Raw genomic sequence first — 27805 nt, 5'->3', positions numbered from 1 at the left:
TTCACAGAGTATTTACCAATCTTGGGTGTGGCTCCTAGATAATTATGAGGGTATGAGAATAAATCAATGCCATGATTATAACCGCTTCACACATTTTCTGGGAAATGAACCCATGACCTTTGCATTGCTAGGGCAATGCTTAACTATTTGAGCTACAGGAAGACTGTTGTGCTTGTCTTTTTCTAATCATGAGCCAGCAATAGAGTAAATTAAGGAACTGCAGTACTCCTTCCATTAAGCCATGACAAATTTGTATATGCCTTCTTCTGTGTGCAGTATTAGAAAATACACCACTGAGATCATCTTACAAGTAAAAACTTAATGTAATGACCAAACTTGATGCACCCTGTGGGCAGCAGATCAATAGGTTAAGGACGGTGTTTTCCCAGACCACCCAGAAAATAATACCCTTACAGTTCATTAAACTACATTTTAAAAGTTGTGTGTTTGAGGTCAGATTGTTGAAATGCAAGTAAAAAAAATTTTTTATACTTCACTAACAAAAAATCATGGTCAGTGGTAATAAAATATACTTTCCTTCAAACAACACATTGCTGAGATGATTCTATACTGAATATTCCAAAACAATGATTACCATAATGACAAACTGGTTTCACCTGACCACCTCTGTGGTTTCCCCATTTGCCTCTTTCAGTCTTGTTAAGTAGGGTGAACCATGAACCTTTTATCAGGCCTACATCAGACATCAGATGGAGGTTGTCCCAGGCCCTATCACTAAAGTCTCGAGCCAAGAGGGTCAATCAATGGACATTCTGTCCCAGGCCCTGTGAACTTAAGCTATAGCCCTCTGAAAGGGTCAGGGTTCTTCAGTTTAGCTTGGGACTTTAGCTGGCACTTACTCAAAGGGAAAAAATATTTAATAAAGAATGCATATAATATGAGAATCAATCAGTTTGAATTGTGTTTGTAATTTCAGGGCCATTTCTAAATAGTCAGTGAGTTTAAGGTGAAAATGATTGCCAAACTGGAATGGTATGATATCTGATGTTTGTGGTTTCAGTTTAAAAGTTTAAGGCTTTTTCATTCATGAAAAAGCTACGCCAAACGCCATAATTGGAACAATTTAATAAAAGACTTGGAAATTGTTCCCACAAGAGTTGTGGGAACTTTGGATAGAGAGAATTATTAAATCTTTATAAAGTTCTCACAAAATTTGACCAAAGAATTTTTATGATTTTATTATGTCTAACGTTTACAGTCATTTGTACAGAGCCTAAACATGACATGCTGGAGGGAGAAAAAACTAGATATAATGGTCATGAATGTCAAATTTGTTTCCACATTTTGTCCCTTTGTTTTAGCTTAATCATGGTGACTATCTAACTAAATTAAAATGAGGGAACAAATTAATATGTCAAGACCATGATGTAACTCAAATATGGGAACACATCATAGATAAAGAAATAATTCTTAATTCATGGCAGCAGTATCTTAGTTTTCCTCAGCAATTTCTGTATTTGTATTTTAGATTTGAATTTGCATGACTTGTCCAAGCATGTAAATGACATAAAGTGGAAACCCTTATGCTCAATTCTAGCCAACAATTTGAAGACAATTACACATATATCAAATACTCAGTACCCTATTAAAAAGTGTTTATTGGGGCTGTCTGGCTGGAAAAAGTAGCACATGCAAGTGCTTTATGAGACTATGGGTTATTTTCTAGAGATGAAAACAAATAAAATGGGTAAGGGGAAAGGAACAGGGATTCAGCAAGATAAACAATTGAAACTGTTGCTTCCTCTCCACTGGCATTCCATCCACCCTCTCGGGAGATACTAGAACAGTCTGATCTGGCGTAGGAGGAACAGTGTAAGCCTAGTGAGGTCTGACATGTTTTTCCCTCCAGTTGGTCCTCGTCCATCCTCCTTCTCCCCACTCACTCTCTCTCACACCCATCACTACATGTGCGGTTTCCAAGAATTAGACAGACAACCCACACACGAGACTCTCATGGGCAGAATTGAGAGGTTGGGCGGGCTTGAGAAATACACACTGCACAGAAGTCACTTGAGGAATTTCTTCCACTATCAGAGGGTTTGATAAGACTGATTAAAGCACACTGACTGTGGTGTATTAACTATTAAGTATATAGGGATATTTACAGACATCAAAAGTGTTATGGTTCTTGAGGACCAGGTATACTTTAGAAAACAGTTTAGCATGTAATCCAGAGTTCACTGACTGTAATCACGGATTTATGCATTCGGCACATGCTACCTAGTGGACCTTCGTTTTTTTTGAGTGCTCAAATCATTGGGATACGTGCAGACTATGTGTAAGGAACCAGCAGAAAATGACAGTGTGTCATGCAGACTGTTGGACTGTTGTGTTTTAGTCCATGCCTGTTATCTCTGAGATTATCTAATGACCTTCTGGATGACAACATTTATATTTACAAAATGTAAAATTTACAGACTTTCTTCTCTGTAAAATTTACTAAACATATTGATTACTTGTCCTGCTCTATACAGATTTTTGTCCAATCAAACGAACACTGTCTAAAAAGAGAACTTCCCACTTAAAGGGTTAGAAAAATTCCTCATGTCATTCCAAACTAGGGCTGTAGCTATCGAATATTTTAGTAATCGAGTATTCTACCAAAAATTCCATCGATTAATTGAGTAATCGGATAAAATGTGTTTTTGCTTAATTAAAGTGTATAATTAATTATGCAAGAGAAAATAAGACTCCTGGGTCTCTTAAAAAGAACAGCTAAGTTTCCTTTTTTATAATTTTTATTTTTTTTTAAATGCATAAAATGCAATGCATACATCAAAAATAAACATTTAATTATTACCCATTGTTTCTCTGTCTGTACTTGTACTGTGAACAATGACAATAAAGTTGACAGATGAATTAAGTGCATTTAAGTGCCATTCAGTTGGGGTTTTAAATTAAGCATTTTCTGAGATGCACATTAAACATTAAACACATAAAACATTAATTTAATTTATCTTTTAATTATTGAAAATTAACTTAACTTTTTGGTAAACAAAGGGGATTTACTATTAAAAATAAAACATGGAAGAAATGTTGTTGTCGACTTCCTTGCCGCCTGGCGATTTCGGACGCAGCTCTTGTGTCTCCTTCCGCTTTGTAGGTGACGTGAACGCGTTGTCACATTAAAAAAAAATCATTGCGAAAGAACCTGACGTGAGATTTAAAATAAATTAAAAGAGGCTTTTAGGCAGAGGAATTTGCCTCAATAATTTTTTGTAATCGAGTTACTCGAGGAATCATTTCAGCCCTATTCCAAACCCATAAGACATTTGTTCATCTTCTTAACACAAAAAAAATACAATATGTTTGATGAAATCCAAGATCTTTCTGACCCTGCACAGACAGCAACGGAACTGCCACATTCAAGACCCAGAAAGGTAAATACATTGTTAAATACATTGTTAAAATAATCCATGTGACATCAGTGGTTAAACCATAATGTTATAAAGCTACACGAAAACCTTTTGTATGAGATTGCAGCAATGCATGCATGTGTTGAGCAGGCGTCTGGTCTACCATAAACTTTTGTAAATGTAAATGTGATATGCACATCCAATCGGATAACAATATCACTGATCAAGGGCAGTGCAAAGAAATGTTATGAGTCCTTGGATTTATCTTTAAGGGTGTAGTGGGTGCATGCTGTGGTTTTGGCAGTGGTTTTTGGTTGTGAAGTTCACTTAGAGATTACACTACAATCAGATAAGTTTACTGAGTTCACCTTCATTTACTTTGGCTGTTTCTGCACTGCATTCAAGTGGAGAATCTAATCTGTGCTACCATCCTAATGAAGTGAGTTAACTAAAGGAAGTGGACTTGGGGCAGTCCCACTAATCTGATATCAACTGGAGACATGTGAGACCATGCTAACCTTATAAGAGTCACAAATGATAAACAAGCTTGGAAAAACTCAACTGAAATTCATGCATATCACCGGCCTTCCATTAATGCACAAATATAGATGAGGAAGAAGGCTTTTTTTGTGCCACTAAAATAGACGGACAAGCATTGACAATATAAAGAAACACTTGTTTGTTAGGAATATTCTTAACCCCTTCTAATCGCAAGAAACTGCTGAAAGAGTGACATTCCAATCTTTAGTTGTCAAACATCTTTTTAACAAAAAATTTGAGATCTCCAAAGAGAGAAAGCAATCACTTGATTTGTGCTGAAGCACTCATATGGTACAATTAACACTACAAAGATTTAAAGCGGATTTTGCAGTAGGCCTACTCAAAATGTCCTTTCTATCCATTTCAACTAATAGTCTATGTAAATTTATTTTGAGTTCAAGATGTTTTCCCTTTACAGGATTCCCATGACTTTTCCAGTTGTTTGTAATTGCTGGATGATTATTATGTTTTTAGATTCCACTCACTAATTAAAACATATTTTAAGAAAAAAATACAAAGTTTTATTTACTTTGAGATGTCTTCAATGAGCATGGAAACCCCGTCTCCAAAACAAGCCAACAACAACAAATGGTAACACCTTTTGGTGTTTGTCTCACATAACACAGAGCAAAAACATGATTGTTCTCAGGGTTATTGTTGTTGTCTCTGTTTAAACAGTGTTCCCAAGCCTGAATTTTACACCACTCACAAATGGCATCAATTACAATCCAAGGCTGAGGTGACAGAGAGAGGCAGCTGTGGGTGGCATATAATTGGTGTTGCACTAAAAAGTGCTGAGAGATTACAGATAAAGTGTCAATATCTGGAGTATACAGTCTATTCAGTATAGCTTTGTGACATTGCAGTTTAAATCAAACTAGTATGTAATGTGATAATCCATCAACAAATTCCATTGGAATACAGTTGGAAGACATGTTTTGGTATTTTAGGGCATTTTTGCCTGTAATTTGCAATGAGGAAACAGTTATTCTTCATACAGATATACTACTGCAAATATCTGCAGTATCGATAGTTTATTCATCCAACAAATGCCAGTTTGCATTCAGAAATTCCACAAAATCACCAGATGTAACAGTTTTGTGAATTCATCATCGTCACAATAAATCATCCTGCTATGTCTTATCACCCAGACACCTGTCACTTCCCGAACCCTCGCTCTTACGTGCTTCCCACTGAGAGCCGTCCACAGCCACTCCCCCAATAAAAACACACGTCCAGTATAGCGCTCTCAGATTAAAGCATCTTAATCTTAACGCAACTACGTATGGGGGAAAACTTTGGCTTGGGTAAATACTGCAGTGGAACTCATTCATAAGATATATAGATTTTTTTTAGATGAGCAGTAAAATGCCTTTAACAAATAGAATACAAAGTCCAGATGGTCAAGAATAAGTTTACAAAAGTTTGTGTTAACCATAGCAGTGTGCACACAAGCGTACAACACACAGAAACCAAGTTTGTCTGCTGTTTCCCACAGTCTAGCCAAAGAAAAAGTTAGATTCAGACAAACATGGTTTCCTGAGGCAAGACAGAGTGACACATTCTGCTTGTATTTTATAGTAAAACAGTAAAATACTTTAAAAATGTGTCATTTCAGGACAGGTTTTCCATAAGTGTCTCAAACAGATTAAATGCAGGTGTTACTGGTGTAACGTCCATGTCTTTTTGAATATTAGGACTGTCCCCAGCTGGTGGAACGACCTGCCTTTCTCAATCCATTATATAATTTATTATTTATATATATACAATTTATTTATATAAAAAACCTTGCCTTGTGCACAGTGCTAGACTAACTGAGACTTGTCACAGCACTTGTATATTGTTGCTCTCTCATTGGTCTGATTGCTTTTACTTTGTATATATATATATATATATATATTTTTTTTTTTTTTTTTTTTTAAACAATGATGCTAATACTTTGAAATTGAACTGAGAGGGTGGGATAGGGGTGAAGGAGTAATACAACCCTCAGACAAGACCAAGAGGAGTGGCAAATATAAACTGTTTAGAAAAGTCACAGCACAAATTCACTTCATGACAACACATCAAGATACTAAGTAAGATTTTTGGAAACAATCTCTTCAATTTCGAAGCAATCTGTATCAAACTGAACTAATGAAACAACCAAACCAGCAAAAGCGCACGAATCTACCGAACTACTAAAACAATTGTCCTGCTAAAAATTGTGTGAATATACATAATGCCTTTGACAATTATGTACTAGAGACCAGTAGCCTATTCATTAGTTACAGCATAAGCCGTAGGTTGGCTATTCATATAGTTCTGTTTGCAGTTTGGTTTGCTGTTTGCTATTTCAAATCTAACGACAGATTTGACATTATACACTTAAGTTATATCCCAGCCTTGAACTAAGTCGAGTGGAAATATTCTAACTTGAAATCTAAAGTGGAACTTGAGCGCGCGCAAGTTATACGCACTTCTCTGTGCGCTCGACTTAAGACATAACGGAACTCATGTCCAAACCGACGACATTACTAATAAAACACACATAACTTAACATAATTTAGTTTTTAGTTGGACTTACCTTAGCTGTACTCTCGTCTATACTCAAAGAGACTGTGAGAAGAAAAACGGTGACACATGGAAGCCGCATCTTTGCACATACGAATAATGTCCAAAAGGACACGCTGCTGACGGATTCTTCTCCGTTTCAAGCAATTCTTGCCTCTCTTCTTCCCGAGCTTGAACTATACGTTTGTGTGCATCTTTGCTCGAAACGTTATGTGGCTGTTGTTGAAAGTAATGTCTTGTAGAAGTGCCCACCACACCCCCTGTCAGGAACACGACCACCCATCAGTACGCACCAACATAACCCTGTTTTGAACAACTATCACTCGCGTTTAGGCATTGTTAGGTGAAGTTAAGGTTTAAGGAGTTCAGTAATTCCCTTAAAACAGCTTTGACAAGGTGGATTTTAGGCGAGACAACCAACTTTCCCTAAGCGCGAACGCATCGGAATTGAGCGCGTGCAACTGAAGCGTGAGATCTGAGGTAAACTTCTGCCGTCACTTCATTTTCAGTTGGACAAGAGATAGTTTACGACTAAATATATGAAGCTTAAATGTGTGGTATTGTAACTAAAAGCGTTTAAATAATAAGAAAATCTATTTTGTGAAGTTATTTGACACATTAACAAGTCGTACCAAAGGGTAGCTGTGTTTTTAGAACATGTTAGCTAGTTTTTTTTTTTTTTATCAAGTCTAAAACGCTTTTCTAAAATACGAATAGCTATACTAGTTTGACCACCTTGATTTAGTGTACTGGCTACTGGTCCATGCTGGTCTATAGGCTATGCTAAAGACAGGTTGCACCAGATGGAAAGCAGCTGGCGCATGTTCCAGGATCTATTAACAAGGAACATGAGATTTACAAAGATACCAGTACTTATAATATGCTCTAAATATGAACTAAGGATCCACTGCTGTTCAAATGGGCTTAGAACAGTGAGAATTAACTAGTAACTATTAATCATAAATCTGTAACTTTCAGATCACAGAGTATGCAGTAACAGGATAGTGGAATTGGGCAGAAGGAGAGATTGCATCTGTTTTCTGGCTCGCATGGAGGGTGAGAACCATCTACAGAACTGGAACACATTTAGGTAAAATCTGTTGTTTCTTTGTGTTGTAAAAGCATGTATTTTCCCTTTGCACACATTAATTCACTTTCACATTGCAGGTGTTTTCTGTTGTGCATTGCTGTCCTTATCCTTACGACCGAGGTCAACGCAGTAAGTGTGTTTTTAATTTCACTATATTAAGTGTTCAATATTAAGTGCAGAATGTGGTGTCGTATTTGAGCCTCATTTATGGTGCAGCACACTGAACAAGCCCCTCAGATGAGTGGGAGTGTCCTTGTTTCTATTACAAGTTTCTCATGTGCAATTCACAAATGTTTGCCATTTAGAGATTGTTTGCAGTGTGCATGTTCCTTTCATTAAAAGCATGCTTTGTTTTCATTGTTATAAGGCTGAATGGTAAATAAATAAAAATAAAAATGACGTAAAGTCCCACATTAATTAGGTATGGTAGTTAGTGGTAATATAACCCACTGGCATCCCACTGTGAGATCAAACACTGGCCTGATGTTAATGGAGAAAATGTGTTCAGAGTCTGACAGTGGTTATGACAGTATGTGTGTATACACATCTGCTTAAATTATTTATTTATTGATTTTAATGTATTATTTATTTATTTTTTACCAATGATTTCTCCTAATAGTGGTGTTAATTTGGAAAGCTATTAGTTTGAGAGGAATAATGCTTCCTTGGGGTGAACACTTCATTAACTGAATTCAAGTTACTGGAATCTCTATAAATGTAATGTTAAAAAGCAACTCTCTAAGAAGACAGGGTTGTTAAAAGTCATGATGAAACAGAAATATAGCGACAGACATTTATTTCCAAATTGTAGTATTATGGATTAGTGAAAGAGAAAACTTGTAGGAAGGAACTTGGTTTTATTCATCAGTTATTGATTGAATGTTGAGATGTGGCCATTGCACTAAAAAATGGAGGCAGATGAACGCAAGCTTGCAGGGTTTAAACGAATAGTTCACCCAAAAATGAAAATTTGTTTAGGATTTTTTTTTTCTACATCAGAACAGATTATGAGAAATGTAGCATTACATCAGTTGCTCATCAATGGATCCTCTGCAGTGAATGAGTGCCGTCAGAATGAGAGTCCAAAAAGATGATTAAAAAAAATCACAAATCCAAAAGTAATCCACACGACTCCAATCCATCAATTAATGTCTTGTGAAGAGAAAAGATGTGTGTTTGTAATAAACAAATCCATTATTAGGACTTTTTTTTTTACTTCAAAATGTTGCTTTAACTTCTCTATCTGTGATATTGCTTTTTCAGTGAAAAAAAAAATGTCTGAATCGGAAGAGAAATGTGCACAGCTCAAGCACTGTTTACAAGTTTTGTTGATGGCTTATGATATGAGAGGATAAAAGGGGGTGGAAATGTTAATTTGAGGAAACAATATGGATTATGTACAGTTTAATAGTTAAAATACCTCAACAAAATGCCTTTGTACCTTACAAACACACAGCTCTTCACGTCATAAAATGTTAATTGATGGACTTGAGTCGTGTGGATTACTTGTGGATTATTGTGATGTTTGTATCAGCAGTTTGGATAGAATAGATTTTAGGTTATTCAATAGATCATCATAAACACTGTTATTATGTTTTGTACAGATTAATGGCTGCCACTGGACAGAACAATAGTAGGTTTACCTTTGGACAGCAGTCTCTGTGTGTAATGATGCTTGTGTGAGCACCTCTTGAGGATGATTTCAACATGAGAACATTCTCTTTTTCTGTTCCACATGCTGATATGTGTCTCTGGCACCACCCGTCACCAGCAGCAAACAAGTTCAAAAGAGCTGATACTTTGCCAGGTGCCTGTAAAAGCTCCTTCAGCTGAAACTTCATTCTTTTCACTGTAGATCTAGCTGTGGTATGCACTTGGCACCTTGTTATTTTGAAGAAGATCGCATGCTGTATAAGGTGATTTTATAATAATATTTGGACTGACTCAGTTTAAAAGACAAGTATACAATCATTAAGTCATTCTCATGATATTCTGCTTTGGTTTGTGCTCAAGTTTCAGTGTGGTCCATTCCAAGGTTGTCTACTGATACAAATATTAATTTTGATAAGGCAGTTTGCACTTAAAGAGGTCTTAATGCAGTCAAAGAAAAGGTTTTCCCAAGTTTGACATAGTTTTAACAACACAGCAAACTGAAAACTATAAATGAGTTGTCAATAATTGTGTACAGCCATGTGAATAGAGAATGCAGTAACAAGACTTTTGGAAGAAAGTATAAAAGTTCAATCAATATTTATATATTTATCATTTGTTCACATTATTCAAAGGCACTTTTGTATAGCTCTTAGAAAATATGAATAAAAAATTGGAAGAATTGGAAGTATATTTTCAGATACTATTTTCAGATTTTTTTTATTAAATTATCTTTCAATTCAAATGAAATACATACACGCACATACATAAGGTGTGTGTGTACTTCAAATCATAAAGTATAACATATAAAGACTTAAGTGTTGCCTAATTTAATGAACAAAATCATCTGAAAATACTATGAAAAAATACTTTGATGTACTTTTACAGCATGTGTTTTGCACAAGATCCTGTGAAGTGTTTTTGCCAGAGGCTCTTTCTACAACAAGGTATTAATATCATATGCAAGTTTTTTCAGAGCTTAACTGATTTCACTAAATAAAAGAAGAAAAAGCCTTCTTGTCTAAAGCCTTATCAGATTTTGTGCCTCCATTATCAAAAACCTGTGACAGCAGTAGGCTGAGGCTGTGTATTATACTGGTACAAGGAGTGTAGTGATTTCAGGTTTCATGCAGGCCAATCTATTTTTAAACAGGCAATGATCCGGCCTGCAGGGTATGGTCATCGTAGGTGACCTCACTTTGGCAGCAAATACTATGCATAATCCTCCACACAGTTTTGCACTTTTTGAAAGTTTACCAAAAGTTTGAATTCAATCTAATCTACATGGCCATACCTATAAACACGCTCAGTCTATGGCTTTGAGCCTCTTGCAAACCAAAGCAAAATGCACAAATGCCTAAATTTGTCTTAAATGTGTTTGAGAGATGGATATTAATATTTACATGTAGAACAGAGGCCAGCTGGTATAAGATGATGCAGGTAAAACAGGTGCAAATACAGTTGGAACTGGTTGCACATGTATCTGCATTTAACTCTGTATGCAGTTCATCTTCCAAACACATATAATTGCAGATATTGCTTAATGCATTGATTTAATTACAGCTCTGACATGATATATCTCTGCTCAGGTCTGTTATATCTAGCTATTTTACAGCATGCAATAACCTTAAATATGTTTTATGGTTATGTCTTAGTGTCACCATTAAGATTAAGCACTTATTTGACCCCTTAGGTCTGATGGAAATGCTTTAAGAATATAATTTTGGGAAGGAATGGAAAAGTTTGATTATCAGGAAGTTCAAAATATGGTAATTCCTAGCGCTTTTTTGTTGTTGTTGTATGTGTGGGAAGGTTTTGAGATATTATCTTTATCCCTTGAGGTCGATTACTGGCCCTTGATGTTTGACCTATATTTGGAGAGAAAATCATAAAAAGTGAAATAACTGGTGCATAAAAATGTTCCAAGTGTTATAATAATATACTAGTTTATTTTGCAATAGAGCCTTTTAACAATAATTGCATTAAAAAATATTGTATGAATTGCATGTATATCAGCAGTGTCCTTGGAAATTCCATCGACCACATAAGAGAACAGGAAATAGATATGGTCACAGGGTGGTTCCTGAGGTTGTGCACGAGGATAAGAGTGCACGTGAAGTAAGTGTAAGTGCATTCTATACCGGTTGGAATGGGTGGACCAGCACCACACAAAAGATGTCTGTTGGTGATAAGGACAGGAAAAATGCTGCTACATCGCCTGCCAAAATAATCTGCTCAGTCAAAAAAGCAGAACAATTGGGGGGAAATCTATTGTGTTCGATTAGAGGGATCAAGGCAGGATGTGAAATTGTTCCGAGGGGAAGACCTATGCTGAGGAGCTCTCAGCCCAAGCGACAATCAGCAAGACGCACTACAAGTAGCTCAGCCTTTGACATTTTTGGGATGTGTTGGTTTTGTAACGGATGTATATTATTTAGATCTACACAGTGTTTTTGTCTGTGTTGGTATGTAGTTGGCTGTATGTTGGCCTTAACTGAAGGGGTAGTTCCCACAAATGAGTTGGAGTGGCTCCACCCATGTCCTGTGTCAAATAGCGACCCTCATGACCTTAGGCTGATATGAAGCTTGTGTCTCGTGTGAACTTTTCTCAAAGCTGGGAAAGAGCACCATGCAAAAAAAACAGTAAAATACACTTTACACTTTTAGAAAAAGGAACCAAAAGAAAAAGTAATTTAATCTTCATTTAATGCAAGTCAGGAGACTTGTTGGTATTGAGTAGTTTAGCTCTGTTCAAGCCATATGTGCCAAATCCATAAGTAATATTTTAATATTAATCTTTTCTGTCCCAAATAACCTAAATGAGTGACATTTTACTGACATAAAAATATCTTTTGATTGGCTGTGATTGTGTCACGTTGCACAACATTTTTGTCTTCAGTTCGGAAATTACTTGCCACAGATTACTTGCCACTGGAAATGTAAGTAAAGTAAAACTAAACTAGTGAAAGTAACACTTCACTAAAATAAAATCTTGTGAGAGAAAAAAAAAAACTGCTAAATTACATTGAAGCATTTGCTGGTTAGGTATGTTTTGAAGCATGGCTGCTGGTTTCAGCTGGTCCTTAGCTGGTCATGAGCTGGTTTAAGCTGTTCAAGTGCTAACCTTATGCTGTTTTTTTTTTTTCAACAAGGTGTGCAATTGTAGAATTATTCAAATCTACTTTATTTTTTACTTTATTTACTTAGAGTACACTTTTATGATTGTTTCTCAACATTAAATTACATTTTATGGTTTTATTTGCATTTAAATGTTCATTTTATTTCAATTACGTGTCAGAAAACAACATCAATTTCATATTTAAATATATTGTATATGTAGTACATAATCTGCATGAATGAATGAATGAATGAATGAATGAATAAGCAAACTTTTAAACTATTTCCTGTCTTTCATGGATCATAAATGGTTAATTAAAGTAACCAAAGTTAAATCATAAAGCAGAGGTCAATTCTGCAATGTCTACAGGAATTCACTGCCCTTATTACATCACTTTTAAAAGTGCAGCTGTCTTAAAAATGTTAGTATTATTTTTATTACCACTTTTTCATTTACGTCTTATTATCATCTTCCTGTTTATCAGAATGGCAAACGTCTCATAATCTCTGATTGCAACATTATGACATTGCCTGGAAACTAGTGTGTTGAAACACAACTGATCTCAATTGATTGGAAACTTTTCGAACACTGGATGATTAATTCCCTCATAGAGCCTAAATATTTACTATATCCTCTTTGCTTGTGACTTTTCTGTGCATGTGTGCCCATCCAGAATGCTTAAACATCTCATGAGAAAACATCCTTGTTTTAGTGTAATGCTATGAGCTTGTCACATTGAGCAGAGAATATGGACTTTTGACAAACTAAATGTTCCTGCCTCAGTGACTCAGTGTTTCTACAGCACTTGCCTGTGGTATAGTGTAGTTCCAAGTAAACACTTGACATTTAAATGTAATTAACTAGCTACTGAGAATGAAGCAATAACACACTAATGGCTGTGTGTTACAGTGATTTTCCACAAGTAAGGGGTATTGGTTGACTCAATATGATGCAGAGGGCCTTAAAACCATATAACTTAACTTCTTAGTCAGTTTGTTGCATGTAATGGAACCAAATACCTGCAACAGTAGTAGATAAATAGCTTAATTTTACTTTGTTTTGGGATTTTATACAAAGTAGCATCTAGACACATTAGTTTAGCAATATTACTCAAGCAAGTATGCAGTTACAGTGAATATCATATTCATATATCATATTATATTTTCATTATGTAATATTTTAGTATTTAATATTTTTCAATTTCTGCACTGATGGGTAGTGTTAATGGTTCATAAAATCCCCTTACTGCATTAGTTAACTTGAATAGCTCTAAGGTAAACTTTGGCATCATTCATGTGATCACATGCTGGTTCAACACAGGTGGCATTTCACTGAGCATAGTTTGCTACATATTGTACTCATAAAAGCAATGTAGTTCTTGGAAAGGAAGCAAAGTAACTGCTGCCGACTGCTTTTCCTGATCCATTGTGCCCACTAGCACTTTAAAAATCCCCTTACTGTTCCAAATTTTAGTTTGTTAAAAAAACTCAGACTTAGGGTGAAAAATACGAGAGAATTTAGGTCTCTGGCACTTAAAGGACACTTACATCTTATTCCATAGATAACGTTTTGGTTATGTATTGTAACCCTCATTCCCTGAAGGAAGGAAGAGAGATGTCACGTCAAATGACAGACGAATTGGGATCTCACTTAGAGAGACCAATCCACTTTGAGTGTAAACTAATCGAGCCAATGCACATTGGCATGCAATAACTGCATCCAGCTGCCACTGATCACAGCGTTGCCTTAAGTAGACAGCAGTTGCAGCACATATTCAAGTTTTCCCTGAGGAGCCGAGCCAGTGACCCACCTGCTCAGTGGTGGTACAGAAGCTGTGGCGACGGGGCGTGACGTCTCCATTCCCTCCTTCACGGTACACATGCAGTGCCCCTGCCAGTGTCCTGTGGAAGCCTCCTGCGCCTCTATTTTTTGGCATAGTCCAGGGCTTACCACAAGAAGACCAGCTACTGTTGCTATGACACTACTCATTCAGTAAGACTGTACAAAACTGGGAAAATGTACCCATACCACTTGGGACAGGAATGTTGCGGGAGTCCCATCTTTCCCGAAGGAGTTTTCAGAAGCACTTACACATATGAACAACCGTTTAGGTGCATATGGAAGATTAGAGGTTAGTGTAACACTCTTGAAAAATAGTAGGAAGTCTCCTGGGGAAACATGGGCTCTCAGACTATACCATGGACTTTACACATATAGGATCTACTTAGGTCTCTACATATGGAACCCTGCCCTCTACCGGTTCTCACTGATTCATCGAGTGAGGTCCTGGCCACGTCTGGCTGTGGAGGGGATGGAGGAGCTCGACAGGGTCTCTGATATGGACTCTATGGAGCAGTTTTAGAAAGCTGACCCGAAACTGGGGCCTTTCAGTGCTGCTACCCATTTGAGGTGAGAACCAGCTGCCCGGTTGTGCAAACCAGGAATGTGAATGGCACTAAGTGACCTCAGATGCTTCGGACTCCACAGGGGGGTCAAACCCGCTGAGATCCTCGCTGCCACGCCCACCTCTGGACTTGGCCATGGAGCCATTGTTGAAGTGGTCTCATATGAAGCAGCTCCAGTGTTGTGACTGCCACTGCATGACATAGCGCGACAGGGACAGCCCAAAGGGCAGGAATTCATACAGATATGATCGCTGCAAACCAATCTCAGGGGGCGACGCATCCAAAGATGTGTTCCTGCATCAATGTCTTGAAAGGTAATCTGTGAACTGGACTGGCTCTATCACATCATTTACCAGTAGGACTGCAATCTTTGCACACACCACACCCAGACACCACACAATCTGGACTAGCAGGCCCACCATCTGGATACGGTGGGGCAGCGAGGTGGAATGCTGGGACCTGAAAAAGGGTCTGAGTGTGCAGTGCAACACTTACCTGGTTCCACGGTTTGGCAGAGGGTGCGTGAGTAGGGCCTTTGACGGCCCTTTGAACCACTCGCTGCTGCCCGCTGATGAGAGAGGAGGATGAATGTGGTTCGGTGTTGATCCATCTGTGACTCTCCATGCCCTCTTGGGACCCAGAGACAGAGAAAAACGCTCTCCTGTTGAGATTTTTGGAAACCAAATTTTTCACCCGGCCCACTTCTGGGGATGGGAGAGGAGCATCATTCTCTCTCTGGGTCACCCGTCCCGAGGCCTCTTGCTCTTCCACACATCGCCAGGTTCACAGGGGCCTGGAGGGGCGGGAAAGCCTGCCTATGCCCGGCTCCAAGGTGCAGCTTGCTTGAGGCTGCTGTGGATGTGACACAGGGGGCTGCCCTCGGCGATGAGCAGACTGGTGCACTGTGGATGGGTGGAGGCAGCAGCTGCCAGGTGGAAGGTCAGACCACCTCAGTCTGCTCCTGTGCAGCTGAGAACTGCGTTCTCGACTGTGTCACTGAAAAAGGCCAGTCTGGGACACAGGGACCTTGAGGAGCCAAACTTTGACGGTGTCCCTCATGTCGACCAGACACAAACAGAGGTGATACTCCTGGATCACAAGTTTGGACATCGCATGACCCAGAGAACTCGCTGTGACCTTCATCACTCAGAGCACAAGATCAGCTGCGGTTTGGAGCTCTTTTAGAACTTTTGGATCATTTCCACCCTTGTGCAGGTCCCTCTGCAGGCTGTATAAACATCACTGGCCAGACGAGTACCTACATACCCGGGAGGGGAGGCACAGTTCGCCCTGCCAGGTGGAGGTGGTATTAGAACACAACTGCATCCCAACCGACCGCTTCACCGGGGAGACCCCCATATACCCCCTAGCTGCACCACCGTCGAGGGTGATTAGGGAGGATGAATCAGTAAATCGGTTTCCGGCAGTAAAAAGTTACGTCCACGTACCTGGTGAGCTCCTCATGAACCTCCTGGAAGAAAGGCAAGGACTACCCCGAAGAAACAGTCATCCAACCTCGAGGGCTCGGGACATGGTACGCAGTACGCTCCATTGGCAGTTCAACTGGTTGCGGAGTGCAAGAGAAGCAATGGTCCCCTAAGGATTGGTTCCCTGGAGGGTTTGCCACCACTGTTACCCTCAGACCACAAACGCCACCTCAGCATGCTAAATGCCCAGGCATGTTAGGCAGCGCTCATGACCATCACCATGGAATAACTGCATCCAGAAACGCTCGAGTGATATGTTGTCTATAGTACGACCCACATTGTCTTTACAAAGACGTAACATCGAGTTTGCCAAACAACATCTTCTTTAAAAAGTTGGACCCGTGAATGCTCTTTTAGGGAAAAGCTCTTTTAGTTGCTGAGGTGCACTGGGGAGATGGCCGCCCACAACACAAACACTGGGTTTGCAACCCACTCGACACAGGAATCCAAAACCACTGAAGCACCATACCGCCAACAAGAAGAGCTCTCATAGAGCGCGCTTAACACATTCAGTCTTCTTTTCCCAGTAGAGTAGTCAGGAGAAGAATGATGTGCCTACTTATGCTCGCGCTGTGATCAGTGGAAGATGGATGCAATAATTGCGTTTAGTTTACACTCGAAGTGGATTGGTCTCTCTAAGCGAGATCGCAATTCGGTCATCCGATGTGACGTTGAGAGTCCAACCACAGTTTATCAGGACTTATTTACATGCGTCTCATTATTCCATGTATGTGGGACTTTATCTATATTAAAGATTACTGTGAAAGGAGATGTGGGCAGCTCTGAAACATGACATACTTGTTTGTAAAGTCGACACACTCGTTTCATTGCTAAATTCCTGTCTGTTGATGTTCTAGTTGTTCAGTCTTACAATAGCTCTCTGTGACTTTTTCGACTTTTGATTTGAACTTGGATTCCTTGTGTTTATCTTCTTCACACATGTTCTTTCCCTCTTTTCATGTTGACTGGTCATTTATTTATAATTGCTGACCCAAGGCTCTTCAGACAGACCTCATGTAAAACACTTTTCTCTGCTGATTTTCATTTTACCTTAAAGGGATAGTACATCTAAAAACTAATCAAAAAAATTTAATCAAAATGCATTGATATTTAATGTAATATTCCCTGAGTTTTCAGCATCATTACTCCAGTCCTCAGTGTCACATTATCCTTCAGAAATCAACATAATGTTTATGCTAATTTGTTGCTCAAGAAACAAGAAATCAAAAGTAAGAAATCTTGGAAAATAGCTGCATGAACATTCTTCAAAATAATTATTTTGCATTCAACAGAAATATAACAGCATGCCTGCTTAGATTCACACATGGGTGAATAACAGAGTTTTTGTTTTGGGTGAACTGTGCCTTTAAATGGTTGATGTGAACTGCTTTTTGAATGTGTCATAGACACAGACATTCCTTTTTAAGGTAAGATATTTGAACTAATTTCAGCAAGTTCCTGATTGCAGCAGCTTCAAAAACACAGTGATGTGCAAAACGTAGACTCGACAGTTATATAACCAGAACACTTCATGTTTGTCACAAACCCCTCATCTTCAGTGTGCTGTATAATAGACCTGAGGACATCTTACTCATTCCTTGCACCCAAGGAGTTTAGACAAAGGCATGTGGAAATGTCACAATGCTAAATAGTCCGGATGTCCATTGCTGTTCTCTCATTTCCTATTATAGCCTGCTTGCTGCTCTGTCTTCATTCGTGATTTCTCTGAAGTCTCTCTCTCTTTCTCTCTCTCTCTCTCTTTCTCTTTCTATTTTGCCTGTGCAAAGCTGATCATGTTGCTTGTCTTTAGAGAGGCATGTAACCTGTCTCCTCTTAAGAGTCTTATTAATGTCCCCAAATAAATTTATCTTCTGAATTGACAACAGCGTGGAACCTCAAAAGTGTCTGATCTGCAACACATGTGGAATAGAGCATATGTCACAAGGTGACGATCTTTAGGGGCGGAACCAAAATTCGGGAAGTTTGGTTCCGCCCGGAAGTGTTTCCGCCCGGACCGGAAAAACAGAACACCGGAACTTCCGGTAGCGCCGTAAGAAGGAAAATCAGGGAATTCGATGCACCTGTGCCTAGTTAGGGACAGCGGTTGGTGATTGGAGGATACGCTGGACAAGGCAGTACTTAAGGCCAAGTTATTTCACAGTCTGGGAAGCTCTCTTTGGTGTGTGTGAAGCACTGGGTTGTGCCCGTCTTGGTACGCTGCTGGTAGCTGTCTAACTCTCTCTCTCCCTCAGGCTGGAATTGTATGATTGTGAAGACATCGCGAACCTTAAAGGTTGAGAAGTGAACAGATTATACGGCGAACTGAGACGACGTGAAAAAGGGGATTGGAAGTGGCATTGATGTGAGTACTAAGAGCCAGTCGAAAGTGCCCTGTATATTGACCTGGCGTTGTGTAGATCTCTCCAGGAGGAGGAGGGTGGCCCTACCCCTAATATAGTGTGGTGGGAGAGCCGAAGGAATACTTATTGAAGTAGTCGCAACGACGACATCACTAGCTAGGCCGCATATTCCATCGCCAGATCCGAACCAAGCGAAGTGAAGGAAGACGGGTGTCCTTTCCGTACACTGAGTGTGGTGGGTGAGTCTTCGTGCTGTGAAAACCTATAATTTTGACGTGGTGTTGTATATTGCTGTGGGCTGCTGTGTATTGCCGTGTGTCCTGTCAGATAAACCCCCGCCTTCACGCACTTCGGCGTGGGAGGACAAGGAGATTGCTGGCCCTAGCCTAGTTCAGTACAGTATATGTTGTGAGCGTGCTTCAGATCTCCGGAGATAGCACGGTACGCTGTGTCCAGCCCAGAGGTGAAAGCCATCCAAAGCAGAGTAACTGTGTTTTGTGTCCAAGTTGATACCTGTGGAGAGGAAAGGAAAGAGAGTGAGTAACACAAGGAGAAACAGAGGAAACCTGTACTTACAGTACGCTGTGTTCAGCCCAGAGGTGAGAGCCATTCAAAGCAAACTAACTGTGCTATTGTGCCCAAGTTGATACCTGTGGAGAGAAAAGGAGAGAGAGAGTGAATAACACGAGGAGGAATAGAGCGAACCCTGTACTTACAGTACGCTGTGTCCAGCCCAGAGGTGAGAGCCATTCAAAGCAAACTAACTGTGCTATTGTGCCCAAGTTGATACCTGTGGAGAGAAAAGGAGAGAGAGTGGGTAACACGAGGAGAGACTGAGGAAACCTGTACTTACGCCGCTGCCTGTGGAGAAAGAGAAAGCGAGTGAGCACCCAAGGAACGAACTGTGTGAACCAGTACTTACTGTGAGCTGTAATCAGCGAAGAGGTGAGAGCAAAACCAAGCTGAACTAACTGTGCCTGTGTGTCCCAGCCGCTGCCTGTGGAGAAAGAGAAAGCGAGTGAGCACCCAAGGAACGAACTGTGTGAACCAGTACTTACTGTGAGCTGAAATCAGCGAAGAGGTGAGAGCAAAACCAAGCTGAACTAACTGTGCCTGTGTGTCCCAGCCGTTGCCTGTGGAGAAAGAGAAAGAGCGTGAGCACCCAAGGAACGAACTGGGTGAATCAGTACTTACTGCGAGCTGTAATCAGCGAAGAGCCGTTGCCTGTGGAGGAAGAGAAAGAGAGTGGGCACCTCGAGAACGAACTGTGTGAACCAGTACTTACCGTGAGCTGTATTCAGCGAAGAGGAGGAAGAAGGAGGGCGCTACGGATATCTAAGACTCAGGCCGGGGCCCGAGCCCCACGCCCCGGATCCCCGTGGCCCCCTTGCTCCCTGACCTCTTCCCGGCTATAGCCCATCTGGAGGGCCGAGTCAGAGCTTAGTTTTAGTTGCCCTTTCCCTATTCCCCAAGCTATTTTTAAATATTTAAATAAAGATTGTTTTATCACTTACTTGTTCTCGTGTTGTTTGGCCATTGGGTCGGGTTTGGGGACCTCCTCGAGGTGGAAGTTGAGAAGGGGTGTGGCTTAGTTAAAGCATAGCCAGCCCCTGGGTGTGACAGATTTGGCGTAGTCGGCAGGGTTTCCACCTCGAGTTGAGTAACCAAGGTCGTCCAATGACCGACAACGCGGGGCTTTCAGCCCAACCCCGTGCCATGCCCGTTTTTATGGGGAGCCCCTGGATTCAAAAATATGGGGGGACAGAATCCGAGGTACGATTGTCTGAATGGAAGGCTCAACTAGAGTACTTGGCCGACCTACAGGGCCTTAGTGCAGCCCAGCGGCTTCAATTTGTGTTAAACTCCCTGGATGGAGAAGCGCGGCGAGAGGTGCATGCCGCCCCCGAAGCCGTTAGAGCCAACGCCCAAACCGTGTTCCAGTTCCTCACTGAACAGTATGGTGACCACACCCCCGTAGCTGCCCTTCGCTCCCAGTTCTTCAATTGTAAGCAGGGCCCCCGCCAACCGATTAGAGCTTTCGCCCTGAGGTTGCGAGAGCAATTCGCCCGACTACAGACCCGTCGGGACCACGGGTTGGGAGATGGAGAGACTCTATTGCGGGACCAGTTTCTTCTGGGGTTGAAGGAGGGTCCGGTGAGACAGAGCCTACGTATCCAGTTTCGAAGGGACCCGGGTCTTACGTTTGAAGATCTGAAGAAAGAGGCACTGGCCCTGGAAGGTGATGAGACTGAGGTGAGTGGTTCCCCAGTGTGTGCGGTTGTCAGTGAAGTAGCACCAGCACAACCCGGAGGCCCTGACTGGAAGCAAGCACTGAAGGCTGAACTTTTGAAAGATGTCCGCGATCAGATGTCTGAACTGTCTAAAGCCCTCGTAGGAGAATTGCGCCAAGGACGGGCGCGGGAGGAACCACGGCCGGCGCCCCGAGACCGAGTGTACTCAGAGGGAGGCCGAGAGCCGTTCAGGCGCCCGAACCACTTTAACCGGCCCCGTTTCGAATGGGACGAGCAAGGGCGACCCATCTGCAACCGCTGTGGCAAACCAGGTCACTATAGCCGCCAGTGTGGGCCCCGCAGGGCGTCAGAAGGGGGTTTTTAGGTCGGCCGGCCACTGTGGGTCGTGTGGCCGGGACCCCTCGAGAAGACCCTGGAAGAGGATATGGCTCTAGGAGCCAGATGATTGGGCGTAGCCCCGTGGCGAAGGTGAGAGTGTGCGGCAAGGAGATTCAATGCCTGGTAGACACAGGCTCCCAAGTGACGTTGTTTGCTGAGAGTTTATCCGAAGAAGTGTTTGGGAAACAAGGGGCACCAGGGGCGGAGGCCCCCTGGCTTACTCTGAAGGGCGCAAACGGCCTCGACATTCCATATATTGGCTACCGATTGACGGACCTAGAGGTTCACGGAGTGATGGTCCCCCAGAAAGGTGTGATTATCGTGCAAGACCATTGTCTGGGTGCACATCGAGCCCTGTTGGGCATGAATGTCCTCGCTGATTGCTGGGAAGAGCTATTTCGGGCTAGGCCCGTATCGAAGATACCACCTGCAGAGAGGCCCAAGTGGGAGTGTGTGGTAGCTGACTGTCGAAGGGTGCAAATGAGCCAAGTCCGCAGGGAACAGGAAGAGGTAGGAAGAGTGATGTGTCGGTTTGCTTTGTCTGTCCCCGCAAAAAGTGAGGCTGTTGTGTGGGCGCGAGTACCGCCCCGAAGAGCGGGCCCAGAAGAGTGGGTGCTGGTGGAGCCCCATGTGGATTGTCCACAAGTGGAAGTGGCACGAGGACTATCGACGGTCCGGCGGGGGAGAGTCCCCGTGAGGATACGGAATGTACATCCATACGCGGTGCAACTACATCGGCACCAACGATTAGCCCGTCTGACAACGGTTACATCCCACCAAGTAAGGGAAGAGAGGGATATTAGTTTTCGTCAGGTGTGCCCCACTGTCATCGAGGTGGCCCTGACACAAGTAGACACCCCATGGGGTGGTATGGAGAGGAGTGTGCCGAGCCACCTGGCGGGTGAGTCGTTACAAGGGGAGGATTTAGAGCAGGCACAGACACAGAAGTTACAGGCCCTCCTTCGGAGATGGCAGCATGTGTTCGCCACCCACGATGAAGACTACGGATGCACCCAGGTGGTACAACATCATATACCTACCGGGGATGCAGGGCCCAGCCGGGAGAGGTATCGCCCAATTCCGCCCACTTTGTATACCGAGGTACGTACACTCCTGCAAGGCATGCTGAAGCAAGGAGTTGTTAGGGAAAGCAGCAGCCCGTGGGCGGCCCCCATAGTGCTGGTGCAAAAGAAGACGGGGGCTTGGAGATTCTGCGTGGACTACCGTAAGCTGAACCTCGTGACTAAGAAAGACGCTTTCCCCTTGCCACGGATCGAAGATTCGCTTGCCAGCCTCACGCAGTCGGCATGGTACTCTACCCTAGATTTGGCCAGTGGCTACTGGCAGGGCAGGTGGCCGAAGCAGACCGGGAGAAGACTGCCTTTACAACCCCGTTTGGACTATTTGAATGGGACCGGATGCCTTTCGGGCTCTGTAACGCTCCGGCCACCTTCCAGCGGCTGATGCAGCGGTGCTTGGGAGGTCAGTTAATGGAGTCAGTATTAGTTTACCTGGATGATGTGATTGTCTACTCCCCAGATTTTGATTCACACCTGAGGCACCTCGAGGAAGTCTTTCGGGCCATGGAGAAGTACGGATTGAAACTACAGCCCAATAAGTGTCACTTACTACGGAGAGAAGTCAACTTTCTGGGCCACGTGGTCAGTGCGGCTGGAGTGTCCGTAGATCCTGGAAAGGTATCGGCCGTGAAGGACTGGAAGGCCCCGAGGACAGTGAGGCAAGTGCGATCCTTTTTAGGATTTGTGGGATACTATAGGCGTTTCATAAAGGACTTTTCAAAAATTGCTAAACCCCTTAATCAGTTGCTGGTTGGCACAGGTCGTAACCGGGGCCGGGGGTCGCCCAACGTAGACTGGGATGCAAATTGTGAGTCGGCGTTCCAGACATTGAAGCAGGAGCTGCTACAGGCCCCTATCTTGGCATACGCAGATTTCACAAAACCATTCCTTTTGTATACAGATGCCAGCAATCTCGGGCTGGGAGCGGTGTTGGCTCAACGGCAGGACGGAGTTGAGAGGGTCATCGCGTACGCCAGCCGGAGCCTCCACCCAGCCGAGAGGAACGATGCGAACTATAGTTCTTTCAAATTGGAGCTGCTGGCGTTGAAGTGGGCCCTAAGTGAGAAATTTAAAGACTACCTCTGGGGTGCCAAGGTGACGATCATTACAGACAATAACCCATTAGTACACTTACAGACGGCGAAGCTGGGAGCCGTGGAGCAGCGGTGGGTGGCCCAACTGGCCAACTTTGACTATCAACTACAGTACCGACCAGGGCGTGAACACATGAACGCGGACGTCCTCTCAAGGCTGCCCGAAGCGGAAAGCCCCGGAGGGGCCAGCCCGGAGGAGGGCTATATGGTAGGAGCAGTAGAGGCACCAGGCAGCAGACAAGAGGCCGTGCCTGAGAACTGGGGATGGGATCCCCGTCGGTGGAGGGAGAGACAGGCCAGGGATCAAGATGTGCGGCTGGTAAGAGAATGGCTGGAACAGGGCCGACGGCTGACGCCAGCGGAGAGGTTAGCCCAGACGGATACTGGGAGGAGGCTGCTGGGGCAATGGGACAGGCTGGAGCTGAGAGATGGCGTTTTGTGCAGAAGGGTCAGTGACCCGAAGTTGGGCGAAGAAGTACGCCAGATCGTGGTACCCGCAGATGAGGTAACGGCTTTAGTTTCGGCGTACCACAACCAGTTGGGGCATCAGGGACAGGAGAGGACCGTGTCCCTGCTTAGGAGATTCTTCTTTTGGCCCGGGCTAGAGGCATCGGTGCACGCCCTAATTCAAGCTTGCCCGAGATGCATATTGTTTAAGTCCAGACGGGAGGTCCGAGCGCCAATGGTACCCATCCATGCGAAGGCCCCCCTTCATATCATGGCTATGGACTTCTTGACACTGGGCCGACCACGAGATCGCTACCAGAACATCTTGGTAATAACGGATTTGTTCACAAAGTACGCTTGGGCTATCCCCACCCTCGACCAGACTGCAACCACCACCGCTACAGTTTTATGGCGGGCCGTCTTCCAGACGTTCGGATGCCCGGAGTTTCTGCACTCCGATCAAGGAGCCAACTTTGAGTCCAGGGTAATTAGAGAACTATGCCAGTTGTACGGTTGCACGAAAACTCACACCACTTCGTATCATCCTCAGGGGAACGGCGGCTGTGAGAGATTCAATCAGACCCTATTGGGGCTGCTGGGGACCTTGGACCAACAACGGCAGGACGATTGGGTGAGTGCCTTGCCAAACCTCCTACAGGCCTATAACAACAGTATACATAGTACTACGGGTTACGCTCCCACTTACCTGATGTTTGGCAGACACATACGAATGCCTACTGACCTGGTCCTAGGAGTGATAGCCGACCAAGAGGAAGCAAGTGTAACGGAGTGGGTGGGGCGCCATCACCAGCGCTTGCATTTCGCCTACGAGCAGGTGTCGAAAAGGATACAGACGGCAGGAGAGAAAAGTAAGCGGTTGTATGATCGGACTGCTAGAGAAGCCCCTCTACTGCCAGGAGAGAGGGTGTTGGTGAGAGATAATCGGCGGCAGGGGAAGGGGAAACTGAGTGACCGTTGGGAGGCCACCCCTTATGTAGTCTGCCGGCAGCAGAGGCCGGGGCAGCCGGTCTATACCATCCGGCCAGAAGGGAAGTCAGGCCCCGACCGTGTGGTGCACCGGAACATGATTCGCCCATGCCCTAACTACCCTGAAGCCGTGGAAGAAGTCCCCACGGAACCTGTACCAGCGGCCCCCTGGATTGAAGGTTGGGCTGTGGTACCAGGGAGACCCGTGGTGGCACCACCCCCGATCGCCCCGAGAGAACCAGAAGCAGCCCCTGAACAAGCTGAGCCCGATTCACCAGTGAGACGATCCCAGCGAGAGAACCGAGGCCGACCCCCTGCCCGCTATGGGGAGTGGACAGCCCGAGGACGTTCTAGGGACTAGAACGGATTGGCGGGGGAGGATGTCACAAGGTGACGATCTTTAGGGGCGGAACCAAAATTCGGGAAGTTTGGTTCCGCCCGGAAGTGTTTCCGCCCGGACCGGAAAAACAGAACACCGGAACTTCCGGTAGCGCCGTAAGAAGGAAAATCAGGGAATTCGATGCACCTGTGCCTAGTTAGGGACAGCGGTTGGTGATTGGAGGATACGCTGGACAAGGCAGTACTTAAGGCCAAGTTATTTCACAGTCTGGGAAGCTCTCTTTGGTGTGTGTGAAGCACTGGGTTGTGCCCGTCTTGGTACGCTGCTGGTAGCTGTCTAACTCTCTCTCTCCCTCAGGCTGGAATTGTATGATTGTGAAGACATCGCGAACCTTAAAGGTTGAGAAGTGAACAGATTATACGGCGAACTGAGACGACGTGAAAAAGGGGATTGGAAGTGGCATTGATGTGAGTACTAAGAGCCAGTCGAAAGTGCCCTGTATATTGACCTGGCGTTGTGTAGATCTCTCCAGGAGGAGGAGGGTGGCCCTACCCCTAATATAGTGTGGTGGGAGAGCCGAAGGAATACTTATTGAAGTAGTCGCAACGACGACATCACTAGCTAGGCCGCATATTCCATCGCCAGATCCGAACCAAGCGAAGTGAAGGAAGACGGGTGTCCTTTCCGTACACTGAGTGTGGTGGGTGAGTCTTCGTGCTGTGAAAACCTATAATTTTGACGTGGTGTTGTATATTGCTGTGGGCTGCTGTGTATTGCCGTGTGTCCTGTCAGATAAACCCCCGCCTTCACGCACTTCGGCGTGGGAGGACAAGGAGATTGCTGGCCCTAGCCTAGTTCAGTACAGTATATGTTGTGAGCGTGCTTCAGATCTCCGGAGATAGCACGGTACGCTGTGTCCAGCCCAGAGGTGAAAGCCATCCAAAGCAGAGTAACTGTGTTTTGTGTCCAAGTTGATACCTGTGGAGAGGAAAGGAAAGAGAGTGAGTAACACAAGGAGAAACAGAGGAAACCTGTACTTACAGTACGCTGTGTTCAGCCCAGAGGTGAGAGCCATTCAAAGCAAACTAACTGTGCTATTGTGCCCAAGTTGATACCTGTGGAGAGAAAAGGAGAGAGAGAGTGAATAACACGAGGAGGAATAGAGCGAACCCTGTACTTACAGTACGCTGTGTCCAGCCCAGAGGTGAGAGCCATTCAAAGCAAACTAACTGTGCTATTGTGCCCAAGTTGATACCTGTGGAGAGAAAAGGAGAGAGAGTGGGTAACACGAGGAGAGACTGAGGAAACCTGTACTTACGCCGCTGCCTGTGGAGAAAGAGAAAGCGAGTGAGCACCCAAGGAACGAACTGTGTGAACCAGTACTTACTGTGAGCTGTAATCAGCGAAGAGGTGAGAGCAAAACCAAGCTGAACTAACTGTGCCTGTGTGTCCCAGCCGCTGCCTGTGGAGAAAGAGAAAGCGAGTGAGCACCCAAGGAACGAACTGTGTGAACCAGTACTTACTGTGAGCTGTAATCAGCGAAGAGGTGAGAGCAAAACCAAGCTGAACTAACTGTGCCTGTGTGTCCCAGCCGTTGCCTGTGGAGAAAGAGAAAGAGCGTGAGCACCCAAGGAACGAACTGGGTGAATCAGTACTTACTGCGAGCTGTAATCAGCGAAGAGCCGTTGCCTGTGGAGGAAGAGAAAGAGAGTGGGCACCTCGAGAACGAACTGTGTGAACCAGTACTTACCGTGAGCTGTATTCAGCGAAGAGGAGGAAGAAGGAGGGCGCTACGGATATCTAAGACTCAGGCCGGGGCCCGAGCCCCACGCCCCGGATCCCCGTGGCCCCCTTGCTCCCTGACCTCTTCCCGGCTATAGCCCATCTGGAGGGCCGAGTCAGAGCTTAGTTTTAGTTGCCCTTTCCCTATTCCCCAAGCTATTTTTAAATATTTAAATAAAGATTGTTTTATCACTTACTTGTTCTCGTGTTGTTTGGCCATTGGGTCGGGTTTGGGGACCTCCTCGAGGTGGAAGTTGAGAAGGGGTGTGGCTTAGTTAAAGCATAGCCAGCCCCTGGGTGTGACACATATTTAAAACATCAAGAATCGTTTCTGAATTGTGTATCTAAACCACACACTCAGCACAGCAAAAAGCATCTATTGTGTAGGTGTTTTATTTAACACAGGCTAATTACAAAAACATGGTTCTATCTACATTTTTTAGACTTATTTTCACATGGTTTCTTGCACAATACACATATGTTGTGACCTCTTTTAAATATTTGTAACATAGTGCATGATTTGTAATTTTGACATTTACATCACATAATCAGATTAATGTATATGTCTTTTCTGACATAGTAAAGTTGCTTGGTAGCTCACCTGGTACAGCATTGCACTTTTGATGTGGAATAGTTTGGGCAACCTATGAAACATGAGTCACAAAAAGAGCTCAAAGATTTGTATAAGCAATATATAATGTCATCGTTGGTTTAGCAAATACATCATGTTTGTTAACACTGTCAGTTAGATTTGTGTAGTGTAGGTATCTTGTTATTTTCAAATGCAATACAGCATTAAATGTTTAGCAGCACTCATTGGACATTTCATTTCTGAATTGCCGTGATACATTCAAAAGTACAAAGAA

General features: G+C 43.4%; 2 protein-coding genes across 2 annotated transcripts in view; one reads left to right on the top strand and one right to left on the bottom strand.

Annotated features, from left to right (window-relative positions):
- Positions 1-6768, bottom strand: part of LOC132095641 (collagen alpha-1(IV) chain-like) — a 66220-nt gene extending 59452 nt beyond the window's left edge. The window contains exon 1 of the mRNA XM_059500777.1: positions 6484-6768. Coding sequence (XP_059356760.1) covers positions 6484-6552 — 69 coding nt within the window. The 5' untranslated portion in view covers positions 6553-6768. The remainder of the gene's footprint in view (positions 1-6483) is intronic.
- A 29-nt stretch (positions 6769-6797) lies between these two features.
- Positions 6798-27805, top strand: part of LOC132095640 (collagen alpha-2(IV) chain-like) — a 97774-nt gene continuing 76766 nt past the window's right edge. Inside the window, exons 1-3 of the mRNA XM_059500776.1 lie at positions 6798-6950; positions 7449-7560; positions 7638-7689. Coding sequence (XP_059356759.1) covers positions 7520-7560; positions 7638-7689 — 93 coding nt within the window. The 5' untranslated portion in view covers positions 6798-6950; positions 7449-7519. The remainder of the gene's footprint in view (positions 6951-7448; positions 7561-7637; positions 7690-27805) is intronic.

This window comes from Carassius carassius, chromosome 19 (genome assembly GCF_963082965.1).
Source record: "Carassius carassius chromosome 19, fCarCar2.1, whole genome shotgun sequence".
Classification (NCBI taxonomy): Eukaryota; Metazoa; Chordata; class Actinopteri; order Cypriniformes; family Cyprinidae; genus Carassius; species Carassius carassius.
The sequence above is the reverse complement of the archived record's forward strand: the minus strand, read 5'-3'. Positions and strand labels throughout refer to the sequence as shown.